The sequence below is a fragment of the Talpa occidentalis genome, unplaced genomic scaffold (assembly GCF_014898055.3).
Source record: "Talpa occidentalis isolate TD23 unplaced genomic scaffold, MPIMG_talOcc4v2.1 talOcc4.7, whole genome shotgun sequence".
Classification (NCBI taxonomy): Eukaryota; Metazoa; Chordata; class Mammalia; order Eulipotyphla; family Talpidae; genus Talpa; species Talpa occidentalis.
Genome location: NW_023605083.1, coordinates 2,833,208 through 2,847,782, shown reverse-complemented (window position 1 = coordinate 2,847,782; position 14,575 = coordinate 2,833,208). Strand labels below are relative to the sequence as shown.

At 52.6% G+C, this 14,575-nt stretch overlaps 1 protein-coding gene across 1 annotated transcript in view; it reads right to left on the bottom strand.

The window, feature by feature from the left end:
• MED27 (mediator complex subunit 27) overlaps positions 1-14,575 on the bottom strand; it is a 159,482-nt gene that overhangs the window by 48,574 nt on the left and 96,333 nt on the right. The window contains exon 4 of the mRNA XM_037492959.2: positions 4,570-4,663. Coding sequence (XP_037348856.1) covers positions 4,570-4,663 — 94 coding nt within the window. The remainder of the gene's footprint in view (positions 1-4,569; positions 4,664-14,575) is intronic.

The window sequence follows — 14,575 nt, the reverse complement described above, 5'->3', positions numbered from 1 at the left end:
CGCCAAGGGCACAGTGGGCATGTCGTGGTTCTCGTAACACGCTCCACAGGCCGCCTTTGAGCTGTGGTGCTCAGGCTCTAGAGTTACCCCAGAGCCGGGGAATCAAAACTCCTGCACTGTCTGGCAGGAAGGGGCAATCCCTGCAAAGGCGCTGGAGACTCCCAGGCCTCTCAGAGCATGAGGCCGACTCAGCCGCGGGAGAAAGGCGGGCCCAGGTTATGCAGCAGTCTCCCCGCCTCGGAGCGCGGGAGGGTGGAAAGAGAGCGTACGTCGGAGTGGTTAGAAAAGCCGTGTCACTCAAAAGCAAGGCAGGACAGCACTCGGAAAACTGAAGGGCGGCCAAAATGTGTCTTTACAAGATGGATAAGTGAGTTTTATCTGCTGTAAATCAGGTAATATAAAATAAAGATTGATGTATAAAATATCAAGGTGTATTTCAAATATCAAGGCTGACGTTCTCCCTCTTGTTTCTTACATTTTTATACCTAGTGCACCCGTCAAAAGTTGTAGATTAATATTTAAAACGCCGAAGAAGCCAGCTGCTTGTTCTAGTCTCTGACTCAGTTAAGCTCTTACAATATTTTGACTGTTTAAGAAAATTAATAATGGGATGTTAGGCGGTAGATTAGCTGAAACTAAATATCAACACAGCTAGATTTATTTTTGGATGGCTGAGCTCATCTCTTCAAAGAACGGAAACAGGAGTTATTATATCACGAGCTGGTAACTTACACAACACCAGAACAGCCCCCGGCTCGGGGCGAGCCAGTCACACGCGGGAGCTTATGTAAGAGGCGCCAAGTCGAGCCTTCTCGCCGGGACGCAGTGCAGGCTGCCGCCCGCGGCCACGGCTCACAGAGACGCCAGGGCAGTCATGGCAAGAAGGGCTGGGCAGCTTCCAGTCACACTAGCCCCCGAGGACAATTCCCGCTCTCCAAGGAGCAGGTCCCTGCTGCAGCCAACATGGACAAATGGATACAGATGAAAGACAGATACTCATCTGCGTGTTCACCCAGCAAACACGCACCGCGCCTGTCCGTCCTGCCCCCCTGCTCCCCGTGCCCGTGCCCACTCCCGTGTGGTGGGTGCACGTCTGTGCTTCCAGGCCCCACGCGCCCAAGCAGAAGCTAAGGCTCGGGCATTCTGATGGGCGCAGAAGCCCTGCTGCCACTGGCCCAGGCCTTCCTGTCAGTGCTCTAGGAAGCTCACTTTGGCTCAGCCACCTTGAAAAGTGTCCATTCGCAAGCCCGCCCTTGTTTTCTTGCCTCCCCAGGTGCAGGAGCTGCCGACAGGCCGGGCCCGGGGACAGGTCTTCATGCACGCGGGGTCCTCACGCTTCTCGGCAGGACCGCCTGGGGACGGAGAGCAAACAGGCTCACCGCAGCCGGCCTAGCGTGCAGGGACATCCAGAGGGCAGAGACTGCCCGGCACCCGATGCTCACGACCCATGCGCAGCTACGCATGAGCCTGTGTCTACACCGTTCAGAAGTCAGCAAATGGAATGACCCACATTTAGGGATCTGTACGGAGACAAACTGCATTTCAAAGGGGAGCAAGGGAGGGTGGTCAGGATGCGGTGACTTGGGTGGAGAGGGAGGGCCTGGAGAAGCCCTAGGTGCTGTGTGTCCCTAAGCAGAGTAGGGGGCTCGTGGGTTCATCACTAAGCGTACGGTCGACATCTGCGTCCTGTGTGTTCCTTTGTACATATCACATGACATAATAAAAACACCTTAGGAATGAGTGGACAGGCTGGCGCGCGGCGGTCCAGTCTTCCCGGCCACCATCAGAGCTACAAGCCGAGACTGGGCGGGAAGCAGCTGGCTTGAGAGGCCGTGTGGCTGCATGGCCAGGAGCAAGGCCGCCGCCTCCCTTTTCTCACACGTGAAAGGGAGGTGATGGTGCTCCCCGCTGGAGGTCCAGGAGGTTCAGGGATGAGGCTGCGCAGAGATGCCCTTTCGTCACGCACGACGCCTCTTCAACCCTGCCTCTCCTCCCCTCGCAGCACACAGCTCCTGGAGAAGGGGGCTGCCACGGCATGATCCCCTATGCCCCGACAGCTACAGGTTCTCCAGGGTCTCCTGAGCACAGGCACAGGAGGGAAGGCGCTGCCATGGGACCTCCTGGCTCTGGTGTGCCCAAAGGAGCTGCCCGGGTCTGTTCCTCTCGCACGTCAGCTTTACCTCGGGTCTGTGAGCATCGGGTGTTATTACAAAGCAAAAGAGAGACAAAAATGAATGCTTTTCTTGCCTAAGTTAATTCCTTGACTGCACTCAAGGAAGCCTGGCTGACTCAGGAGAAAAAGCCAGTTTATTAAAAAGCACAGGTGCAGTTCAGGCTTTGGAGATGTCAGCGGAGCCTCAGCGTGTCCTGCTGGCCTCTGCAGCTCCTCACGGCCTCTCCCGGTGAGCCGCACTCACTCCCCAAGCCTTTCAGGATCCACTCTTCTCAGGTGAATACTGATCTCCAGAAAGAATCCCTTCAGACCTTGCCTGCCCCCCACCCCCTGCAGTGGCACCCTACTCCCCAGAGGACAGCCCCAGAGCCTTCCTGTGAAGTCAGAAGGAACAGGTGACTGGCCAGGGTAGCAGGGGCATCCTGGCCCCTGCCCAAGTGAGCATTCCCAGAACCACAGAGCAGATGGGCCAGGAAGCAGCAGTGGCTGAGAGGCCCACAACCAGCTAACGCCATCCTCCAAGAGTAAAAGCCCTGTAAAGCAGCGTGTTAAAGGTTCCGATTATCCACCTGCAACGTGACTCTGAAGGCGATCACCCACTGCTCTTCTTATAAACAAGGACCACCTTAGGGAGACACCCTGCATCACCCAAGAACGGTAATAACAGCTGGCTGGCTGGGTACAAGGTGATCTGAAGCAGCCACTCAGAGGAGTAAAGAGGAGCCAGGTAAAATGGGATTCTTCCCTTGAACTGTGCCGCTAAATGCTCTCATCAGTCTACGAAAACAGGAGCTCCGTGAGAAAGCAGATGAGGCCGGCAGGTCACTGAAATCAAAGCCCACTTCTCAGGCGGAAGTAACTAATCTCTCAGGCCTGTTTGCCTACGATCTGTTCTCCAGGCTCATTCCCTTCAATGCCAAAGTCCTGCCTTCATCATGAAATGGAAGCTCAATGACCCAGGGATAATTTGAGCAAACCTATTTCACTGAGGACGCGTTCATTTTTTCTTCATTAACTCTCTGGTCCCTGTCAAGTATGCCGAGAGCAGGATTTATGTTTCCACTGCTGGGTTTAGAGGATCTTAAAATTTAAACAATTTGTTTGTTTAACCGAGGCAGAAAATATTTTATGTTTTGCAGACAGACACAAATTGGTTTCTTTTCTATTAACAGACACTGTATTATCTCATTTACTGTATTTCTTAACAGAAGGAATATTAAAGTAGCACATTACCCAGCTGAACACTAATTTTTTCTCACAAATGAATATCACACATTTAAACAAGCCCACATCATCCCCTTTTTAAAGAGAAAACACACACGCGCCTACAGCGAGCCTGTTCCCTGGGGTAAGAGGCCTGAGTGGAAGCATCTCCTCCAGCAGAAATGGCTGGTTGCAAAATTTTACAAAAGCAAAATGCAAGGGGCGTCCCACCAGACCCCGGCAGTGGCACTGACCAGGCTGGATCCTGAGCTCAGAACCATCACTCTTATTCAACCACTTCTGTAAAATGTGGGGCCCCTCAGAATCTGGAGGTTGTCCACATGCACGATATCAGAAAGGCTGCCTGTGGCCAAGGCCTGTGCCTCTCATCACCCACAGTCCAGCACCTCTGCTATGCAGGTGTCTGAGTTCACACAGACACCAGCTTGCTCAGAGCAAACCAGGGTCAGAAACAACAGACCCCTGGGCCTCCCTGGTGGCGCAGCGGTTGAGCGCTGGGCTGCAAAGCTGCCTTCAGCCTCTGCAGTGCCGGTTCCATCCCCAGCCACCGGGTGAGGGTCCCACATGGCACGCAGACCTCTCCTGCCGCCCGCTGCTCCCCTCAGCAGTGTACTTCTTCAGTCTGCCTGCTCTGCTCTCCCCTCTGGCTCTGGTGAATTCTCTCACCCTCCCGCGCTTCTGACTGTACCCAGTGCTTGTATAAATAAAATAAATAAATCTTTAAAAAAAAAAAAAAAGAAAGAAACAACAGACCCCAAAGCTGTCAGCTACAAGGCCTCAGGTATGTAATGGTCTTTGGAAAGGATTTCCTGCAGAACTAGGTTGCTTTAAGAGGGTGTTTTCTTTGGGAGGAGGCAGGAGCTGGGCGTGACTGCAGTCTTTGGGACAATATAACACGGTCTTTGGGACAATATAAAATGACTCAGCAAAAGCACCAAGCAGTAGCTTTCCTCTCTGGTTAACCCTGAGACACTCTGCAATTTCTTTGGAAAGCGGGGTTCCAGGTGCAGGACTTCTACCAAGTGTTGCCAGTGAAGAGAGACACCATTCACATGGAACCAGCATTTAATTCCCACTCGACAGACAGTCTAGAAACAACACAGCACCTGAGGTTTAATCTTTAGGCCAATTTTCTTCCACACGTCCCTACAAGCAGCTCATGTAGAACTTACCAGAAGCATTGCTGACGTTCCATTGGGTCTGGATAGGTGGATGGACATTTCAGGAAACATCCTGTCAATGCGGCTGATCACGTCGTCCACGTACCTGGGGAGAGACACAAGTGCCTGAGCCGGAACCAAGGCAAGGAGGTGATCCATCGGGGTGCACCAAAGAATTCTCTTCTCGGTTTAAGTTTTTATGAATGTGAAACATTTTTAAGAAGGCAAAGGATGGGATTACCAGGCTTTTGTAATGAGTACAACGCCCCATCCCTCCTTTTGCCTCCCAGAGCCAACTATTTGGACGTGGTTTCTTTTGGTATTTGTATTTTTCACACAGTTTTCTTTTCCATCCAGAGGGTGACCTATTGACTTTCCTCTACAGGAGATCAGATTTCTGCTGTCACCTTCCTGACCTGTGTGTTCCAAGAACAGAGGCTTCCTGCCCCTCCCTTAGGTCTAGATAGAGCCCAAGTCCACTGGTCCATATAGAGGTTCCCCCCTTCCCCAGTCTATACAGAGACTCCCCTCAATCCCTGCATGTCCTCTGGTCTAGGCAGTGCCCGCCCCAATGTGTACCACCCCTGTCCCCCCTCCATGCCCTGGCATCTCTGGAATCGCTCACCTGAACAATCAACTTCCTGGATTAAATTCCTTCAGGTTTAAATACTGAAGTCAGGGCCTCCCTGGTGGCGCAAGGGGTTAAGCACTGCACTATGGAGCAATCCACAGCCTCTGCAGCATGAGTTCGATCCCCAGCCGGCCAGGGAGAAACCCACATGGCGCGGCAGACCTCTCCTGTCTCGCCCGCTGCTCCCCTCAGCAGTGTGTTTCACTCAGTCTGCCTGTTCTGCTCCCCACTCTGTCTCTGGTGAGTCCTCTCACCCCCTGCACCTCTGGCCTGTACCCCAGCTCTTGTATGCATCAATAAACAAATCTTTAAAAAAAAGAAATACTGAAGTCATTCCTGTTTTCCTGGCTGGACTCTAACTGAAGTTGTATCACAATTTTTGTTTAAAAAGGTATTTAGTGTTCAGTGTTTGCGTTCTAAAACCTCTGGGCGTGCCGGCAAATGGCTGGGACAGAGGCTCGGGAAGCCCTCACCTGGGAGCTTTCTATGGGCCTGTAACAGTCTAACCTGGACCCTGCCCTACTCACTTAGTCAGATTATATCAGGTAATCTATCAGCTCTGATTCTCCCTCAAGACACCCCTCTGAGGAAGCCCTCTGTTCTCCTGCCCACCTGCAACCTGAACCTCTGAAAGTTTAATCATTTTTGAGATAAGTGACATTAAGCACCTCACGTGGTGTTTGGCACCAAGACTCCAAAGTATAAATACTCATGTTGGGCTTCCCCAGTGGTGCAGGCGGTTGAGTGCAGCGCTGTGAAGCTGTGCGCAGCCTCTGCAGCGCGGGTTCAATTCCCGGCTGGCCAGGGAGCCACCCACATGGCACAGCAGACCTCTCCTGTCTCGCCCACTGCTCCCCTCGGCAGTGTCTTCAGTCCATCTGCCTGTTCTGCTCCCTGCTCTGTCTCTGGTGAATCCTCTCACCCTCCCGCGCCTCTAGCCTGTACCCCAGTTTTTTTATTAGTAAATACATCTTTAAAAAAAAATTTAAAAACCCAGATACTCGTGTTGGTGCATCAGGGGCCCAGTCTGCAAAGACGCCCTTGGTTCGAAGACGAATCCTCTGTTCCAGAGGTGGCTCACGGTGAAGACGCCAAGGCTGACCCGAACTGAGTGAGTGGGGTCAGCTCCGATCCTTTCAGAGCAAAGTTACCTGCGCCGCTGTGCTCGTCATAACTGCATGGGCACAGAGGGGACGCACGGCTCCAGTGAGGACTCAGAGGGTTTCCCATGCATTGGAAGTGACAAATTAAATTACACATCCATTAGAGCAGGAACACAGAAAAGCTATATTCTCCAGGGGAAGAGGGAGATTAGCCTCTACTCCCAACATGAAGAGATTTCCATTCTAAACCTCGTTCCAGAGCTGGGGCATGTGAGACCGCGGGCGGCACAAAGCCTCTTGTGGGAAGGTGAACATCACCCTGTCAGCTGTGCAAGTCGGGAGGCCCTTCAGGTCTTCCTTGGAGAAGGCTATGGTCCCCTTGAAACTTCAGGTGGGCAAGGCAGGGGCTCTAGCAGGGCAGTGGCACACAGGGATGACAGCAGAGACTGGCGCGAAGCTGCCTGAGGAGAGATGTGATGAGGGCCCCGCTCCAGAGGACAGGGAGGCTGCGGTGAGGTCGATACTCAATCCCGCAGGTGGCTTTCACAAGCTCAGTACCCAACAGCTCTCTTCTGTCTCTCAAAAGGACCAGAAGATGAGGCTATCGCTTCAGACACCCGACTAGCTCTGAAAGAACAGAAGTCTCTCTGAAAGGAAGGCCCATGCTGTTGACTGCTGTGGTGGTTTAGGAAAGAGGCTGAGAACCGGGCTGACGAGGACGCCACACGTCCTCCCACGGTCCCCTTCCGGATTTATGGCTTCGCTACAGGCAACCTTGGCTCTCAGCTTAAATTCTACAGAGAAGGTGAGAAGACAGAGAAAGGAGGGCAGTAACTCATTTTTCATCCCTGGCTGATGGCAGACGCGTGGCAAACCTCATGCCAGGAGCTACCGGGGGTCTCTGGAAACACTGTACTTGCACACTTTCCTCTGACTCTGTGTGTGCGGTTGAAATCCAGTTACCTCAGACTCAGCAGGAAGGAAAAATCCACTGTCCGGAGGGAGTGGAGGTCACTGCTAAGTGTATGCTAATGGGGGCGGCGCTGTCCTTTGGAGCCCATCCTCCATCGATCGCCATCAGAGCTCTGGACGGGGGAATGCAAATGGCTGTGCAGGCCCCGGCACAAGGCGACATCACAGGTCACCCACCGCCTTCGTGCCTTTCACCTTGAAGGCTTCAAAATACTTTCTGGAAAACTTTCTCTTTAGCAGGCAAAGAAAACAGGGGAACGGGGAAGGTAAAGTGAGGAGGCCCAAAAGCAAGTTCGGATTTCTAGGATTCCGAGCCCACGGCCCGACTGTGCCGGCTTTTAGCAAGGGCCGGAGTTCTCCGTGGGCAGCAATGAGAGTGTTCCTCGGCCTTTCCGAATTCTTTCATTGATGAGATCTTTATTTGTCAAGGAAGGCAGGGCAGAAGAGAAATAATTCCTAGGAAAAATACCCGCCGTCGACACAGAAAAGCGGGAAGGCCTGGCTTTCCCCTCAACCAGCGATCTCAGAGAAGCTCAGCAAACTCAATGCAAAGATTTTGTTAAGCAAAAGTGAATTTCAAGGAGGCTGTTTTTTATTCACATGCCTAACATAAAGGAGATGCAAATTTTCTTTCTACAGGTGACATTATGTATTTGCCAAAAAAGAGAGGGAAAGTCAGCTGCATCTTTCTCTGAGGAAAACAATGTCTAAATCCTAGAAGTGAAAATCAAAACATTTCATTTTCAAATAGACCCAAGCTTTAAAACACAATCCACCACCAGTGACTTGACAGAAATAAGGAAAGCTTCGAATGTCAAATTCAAAAGCTGGAGACAAAACCGACACTTTCTCTCAGCCGGCTGGCAGGGAGGCAGGGGGCCGCTGCCGACCACCTCGTTGGCAGGAGGTTGGGAGGCGGCCTCCTGGCCCGTGGCTGCCCCCTACGTGTGCCCGCAGCTCCCCTCTGCGTGCACCCCCCCTCCCCCACCCCGGGCGTCAGGGCTGAGGCCAGGTAGGAACAGCGAGCTCTCCTCCTACACTTCCACCATATGTTCCCTCCGTTCTGTGGCAGGATCAAATTACTTTAATTTTTACCTTTGGAATATAGGCAAACAAGCAGTAACACAGCAGTGGTGACGAGTTTACACTTGAGCAGACGCGGCGCAGAAAGACATTAATTTAGTGCCAAATTGAGCAGTGAGTCACAATTTGCACATATCTGTCAACCTGCTAACAGGGTAATAACTTGGAGAGATTGCTGTTCCTATTTACACGACAGAGGCCTTTCGAAAACCGGGAGCTGCTTGGCTCCTGCTCCTCCTTGAAGCGCGGGGCCCATGCTCCAGTCTGATGGGCCGAATGCCGGGCTGGAAGCACAGGCCTCCCAGAAACCATGCTTGAGGTCAAGGTGGGCTCGGAACTTCCCTATTTCCAGGTAGAAAAAGCCTCCAGCCTTGCTCCTGCGACTGTCCGACCTTCCTTCAATGGCTTTTCCCAGTGCAATGCAACAGCTTCTTCTCGAGGTTTCGGAAGCCTTCCTCAGGACTAAGCTTCAGGCACAGCCCCTCCAACATCTCTGCCCATCGGACAGGGCGCCGCCTGACACCAACTGCTGGGCCTCAGAAGGAACACCTAGACCCAGCAGTGTCTCGTCTACTGTCCCGGTCAAGTAGGAACTGGAGGGCATCTCCAGGAGGGGGCTGCAGAGACAGCCCTAGAAAGCCAGCTCGCCGGCAGCCCTCACGCCTACAGGATCCCCATTCAAACCCCACCCAGCCTTGTTCATTCGCTCAGTGTTTAAAAATCCATCTCGGGTCACCGATTCCTTGGAGAATTTTACTGAAACCAAAGTTCACATCTACAAAATTTCACGTAGGGTTTTCTGCAGTCCGCAGGCCTCTTAAAAACCCATTCATGGACCCCAGGTTCAGAATAATGGCTAGGCCTAGCCTTCAAACGAGGTTTCTGGCCGTCTTCTTTGTCCCTTTTTGAATGGAAAAATCTTACTTTCCACTAACGCCGTTCTCATTTTAGCAATGCCTACACGTCGCGGCCTACGCGTGAGCACAAGTGAGGTGGTCCAGGGGGCACGACCTAATAGTTCTGATCATCTGACTGTCTCGCTTCCAGGACGGGGTCCCAGCGTAGTGCGTAGTGCTGGGTATGTTAAATGGCTGTTTCTCACGTTAATTAATCTTCTCAACCAAGCTCACAACTGACGTGCCTGACCCAAGAAGTCACTGAACGGCACGCCCGGTGCTGCTGCCCAAGGCACACGGGCCACACATCCCAGAGCCCCTGCTGGTGCAGAGGAAGGGTGTCCTGCTCACGGCACCCCCGCTGCAGGCACTGCTCAGCGGAGGGCAGACCACCGGCCCCCAGGGCTGCTCCCACTCCGGTCTCGCCCCCACTCCAGCCTCGCCAGGCCTGTCTCCGCGTGCCTGAGCCCTACAGTGGGTCACACTACCTGCATTCTCTGCCTGGAAGATTCTCCCACCACAGGCCCAGGCCAGTCTTGCTGGTGCCCCTAGACTTTGGTTCAGCTACACACCTCCTCAGGGAAGCCTCCCTGTCGCTCCCCTCTGCCTGCCATCAGTCACCTCTCACGGCGCTTAAAATCTCTCATCACAAGATGTCACAGTAAGTAAAATGGCAACATTTTGTGAGGAAAGATGATGGAAGATGCTTTATTAACCAAATCGCACTTGTTAATTCTCTTTGTGTTTCCTGTCCCAGTTGAACTTAGGCAATTTTTCGAGTGCTTATTTGTTTAGTGTCTTTCTCCCAACAAGGAGAAAGTGTCTTTCTCCTGTGGGGCCTCGGGGCCGCCTTCTGCAACGCTGCATCCCGTCACGGGGTGGGATTCCCCCGACCCTCCTTCAATATTTGCAGAATAACGAGACAGGACATCAGAAGTGAGCCCAGTAGTAGGCCCTCGTAGGCAGTTTTGAAACAACTGAAATGCAAAGTTCTCTTCAGCAGAGGGCAAGTGGGGAGCTGGACAGTTCATTCCAAGTCAGCTGCCAAAAGTCACTAACAGCAGCAGCCGGAGCCCCCCACACACCCTGAGGCCGCAGCAGTGACCTGAGCAGGTCTCCCGCCTCCTGCGCAGCCACAGCGTGCCCGCGTCTGCTTCAGCAGGGCTCACGGCCCGAGAAGCACGAGTCCCCTCAAGACCGCACTGCGACACGGCCATGCCGGTTTATAACGCTGCTTTTAATGAACAAATTAATTCTGCAAAAAACAGCAGAACAAAGATGAGCGCTACCAAATTGGGGTGACAATGCCAAAATGATAACAAAACGGAATGTGCAAGACATTTCTAAAGATATCGGTCTTGCAAAACATTAACGTTATACTCTACACATTAGAGTATTCTGCAAACTACTTGTTATTAAAGCTTTGGAACAATTTGTTGGACAGATGGCTCCGTTCTCCTAAGTCTGACCCCTCCTCAAAAGAAAAAAACTCACAAACCTGGCCCGCGGCCAGTGATCCCGTGTGAGTGAGATGTTCGGCAGCTCCAACCGGATTGAAATAGCGCTTACCCCACGCAGCGTGTGTGACGCGTGCTGTTCATTTTCTCCACCCCTAGAAAATCTGAATGTTAGGAGCACGTAGATTAATAAACCACCTTTTGGGGGAGAGGGGACTACGCAGTAGAAATCGAGGAGAGAATCATTTGTAGGATGGGAGGATGATTTAAGCTTTCCCTCCACCCCTGTCGAGAATGACGAGACGGGGAGGGGGTGCTGGTGGGTGGAAACAGAAGGGGGTTTGTTTAATTACTCCAGGAGCACGAGACTGCCCGAAACCACAGCCGGCGATCTCACGTGCTCAGGAAAGCAGAGCAGAAGCGCGGGTCCCACTTGCTCACTCCTTCACACAGGTCACACTTCTCAGATTTGTAAAATATCTGGCTCATGCCTGGGAAAGATTTCTGGCTATTCTCTCTAGAAAATTATAAGTGTTTTCTAGAATGTACATCCCAAAGCAAGCCTAGACGCATGACAGACAGAAGCGCATCCGCTGAGGCTTCTTCGCCCTCTCTTACCACACTCCGGGACACACTTGCCCAATCAGCCCCTCCCAGCCGTGCTGTCCTCTGCCAACAGGAGACTCCCGAAAACCTCAAGACTCTCCAGGGACACATCACAGAGCCAGAGAGGCCACAGAGTTGGGGAGACTTGTTTCCTCGGAGGTCCACTGTGGCCAAAGATGTTGAGGGGGCTTTCCCTGTTCCCACCTTAGTTGCTTATGAATTCAGGACCCTGGGGATAAGCTGAGCATGCAGGAGCAGGCAAACAAAGGTAAGAGAGACACCCCACGTACAGAAATACAGAAGCAGGTCTTTCTTCTTCCCTTGGGTGCCAATCAGGCCGCAAGCTCATAGGTGCGCAGGGGCAAGGTGACGTGGCGAATGCCGTTGTCAAAACCCAACTCCCTTCTCATGGTTTAGCGAAGTGCAGGATTTAGTTTGTAAACCATCCCTTTAGACCTACTACTAATATTTACTGAGGGTCCAAGGTCCCCACCCGACGCTCTCTGTGCTCAGAGAACAAGGACCCCGGCGTCAGGGAGCATGCGTCCGCCTGCCCACTGCAGGCCTTCGGGGAGATGGTCTGGCCGATGCTTGTGGCTGGAGGCCTGGCAGGTTGAAATGGGCATGACTTGCCAATTTTCAAAGCGCATACACACCCTTTCAATCCCTCACCAGCCCTAGGAAGTAAGAAGAGCAAGAGTCCAACTCCCCTCCCTGACGTGAGGAGGGCAAGTGACTGCCCAAGGTTCATGGCCAGACTCCTCATTCAAGCCATTCCTGGGCTCTCCGCCCTCCATGGTGCTTTGTGAGATCTGTGAGGAGTCCATGGAAGGAGACCGCATTTCGGTCACTCCCAGGCTTTTTGTAAGACACCGAGGACGGTCTTAGCAATAGATTAACAAATGAAATCGACGGGTTCCAGGTCATTCAGTGGATACCTCCAAGCCTACGTGCATCCAGGGGCCTGTGGCGGCGAGGGTGGCCCCCCGAGGGGCTTCGCCTTCATTGGCTGACGTGTTGTTCTCCAGGCCACAGGCCTTGCTTCAGAATAACAGGACAACTCAGCTACATTTCATTTTCCAGTTAGGTTTTCAATTTTGCCACTTCCAATTACTGCGCCAAGTGGTAGCTGGCAGGGGGCAGAGGAGACTTTGATTTTATATTAATAACTAAAAGGTAGATGATCTTCTAAATTTGTTCTTCTTGCTCCAAACATTTATCCAGCTACCTTGTAGGCCCATTTTCCCTGAAACACGTAGATAACGCCTCACGCTCGGAGGAGACAGACAATTCCACTCGACGTCCACCACCTCTGCAAGCCCCACATGCCGCCCAGGCGCTTCCAGGAGCACCCATGACCACCGTCACTAAGTCAGCTCTTGCCACCGGGGCTGGGAGCGCGCAGGAGTGCCGATGAAGTGTGAGCCAGGCACACAGAGAAGGCCGCCCGCTTCCAGCTTTCAGCCAGGGAGCTGGACGGACATACGATGCCAGCTTACCAGTGCTAACCGGCCCGTCCAGAGAGGGCGCTGCTCATTGCATGGTGCCCACCCTGAGAAGGTGGACTGGGTGGTGGCACAGCGGCTGGCACCGTATGCCTGGTTACCACTTGCAGGGGGCATAACAGCTGTTCACGGTCACTGTTTCTTGACACCTGCTGTCCCATGCCTCACATAAAGAGCACTGGGTGGGGGGTGCTGGTGACACCCCTCTCCAGACAGCCCCTCTCCTCCAGGGTGTCTGCCCCCCAGGCTGAGCCAAGGGGAGCTTCACCCTCTGGTCTGGCCTAGCTGAAGGGAGGTGCCGAGGAGACATGAGATGGGAGAATGAGGTCGGGTCATTACCCACGGGCAGGCGGCAGGGACCGCCCACACCTCATCACAGCCGCGTCAGGACCCCTCTCACACTGCCCACCCCTGCCCCGTTCTCCTCCTCCACTCTGGGCTCCCTCCCCCCACCCTCGGAAGGGCCAGCTAGGTCCCACACTATTCCCCTGGGTCCCCTACAACTGCCTGCACCTTTGAATGGTCCCCTCATTGGAATCTTTCCAGAATAATAAAAAGTTTTTCTCAAATAAAACATATGATATTAAAACCAACTGTACAATTCCCCTGCTAGATTATAAGAAATATGGTAACTTGCAAAATATTTAAATTAAGCAAGGGTACTAGTAATATGCATATTCTACACTGATAATGAAATAAAATTTTACATGCATTCTGCTTACCTAATTCAACACCATTCATTGAACAAACAGTTCCTGCAGCGTCTTAGCTGTGGATGCGGCTGGTTTTGAAACTCACGGCATCCACACAGAAAGTGGAGCTGCAGGGAAGGATGTGGCTCCATGAGAAGCTGGCTCCCGGTGGCCCCGCATTTCCCCTGCCCTCTCACAGCGCCGGGGCCTCTGAGCAGCCCCCAGAGCGGAGCTCCCAGGCCCCGGCCAGGCCCTGGCTCCCTTTTCCTCCTCAGTCCACTGTCCAGTTCACTTGTGCCCAGAGAACAACTTCCCAAGCGTGACGCGCAGGCTGACGGAGTGGTCTGTGAGGATGGCAGGTGACGGATGAACACTTTTTTAATTTAAATATATATGTGTGCATAGAAAACCTAACCAGCAAACTGAGATTTCATAGGTGTCACTTCTTAGAATGAGGTTAAGTTTTTAGATGGGTTTATTGAAAACAAACAAACCAACCCAATTTTGCAAACAATAGAACAGCTGACCACGGGTTATGGCAATGACCCTGTAGTGGCTGCAAATGCCAGTTTAGAAAGCCCTTCTAGCAAGGCAGGTAATTGAACAACTTGATTTCAAAAAGACTTTGCTAGTCTTTGTAAATTGCATGTTCTTTTTTCCATTCTAAATAAATCTTCACTTTCACCAAAAAGGGTGGGGCTCACGCATACATCTGGGGTTGGAGACAGGGGTGAGCATCCTGGAGGGCGAGGCTGTGTGGGTCAGGGCGTGTGATCAGTCACCCCGGGCGCTGACTGCTCATAATGTGTCTGGGAATGACCAAGCAGATCTACTGAAACACACTGCTGAGGGGAGCAGCGGGGAGACAGGAGAGGTCTGCTGCGCCCTGTGTGTAGCTCCCTGGCCGGGGATCGAACTTGTGCTGCAGTTAGCTTCACAGTACTGAGACTTCACCTCCTGCACCACCAGGGAGGCCCAAAAGAGGTCATTTTTTGCCTTGTTTTCTGATGTGGATGCCTGTATCTCTCCTCTCTTCTGCCTCGGCCTTCTGGAATCGTACCGCATGCCTTGGC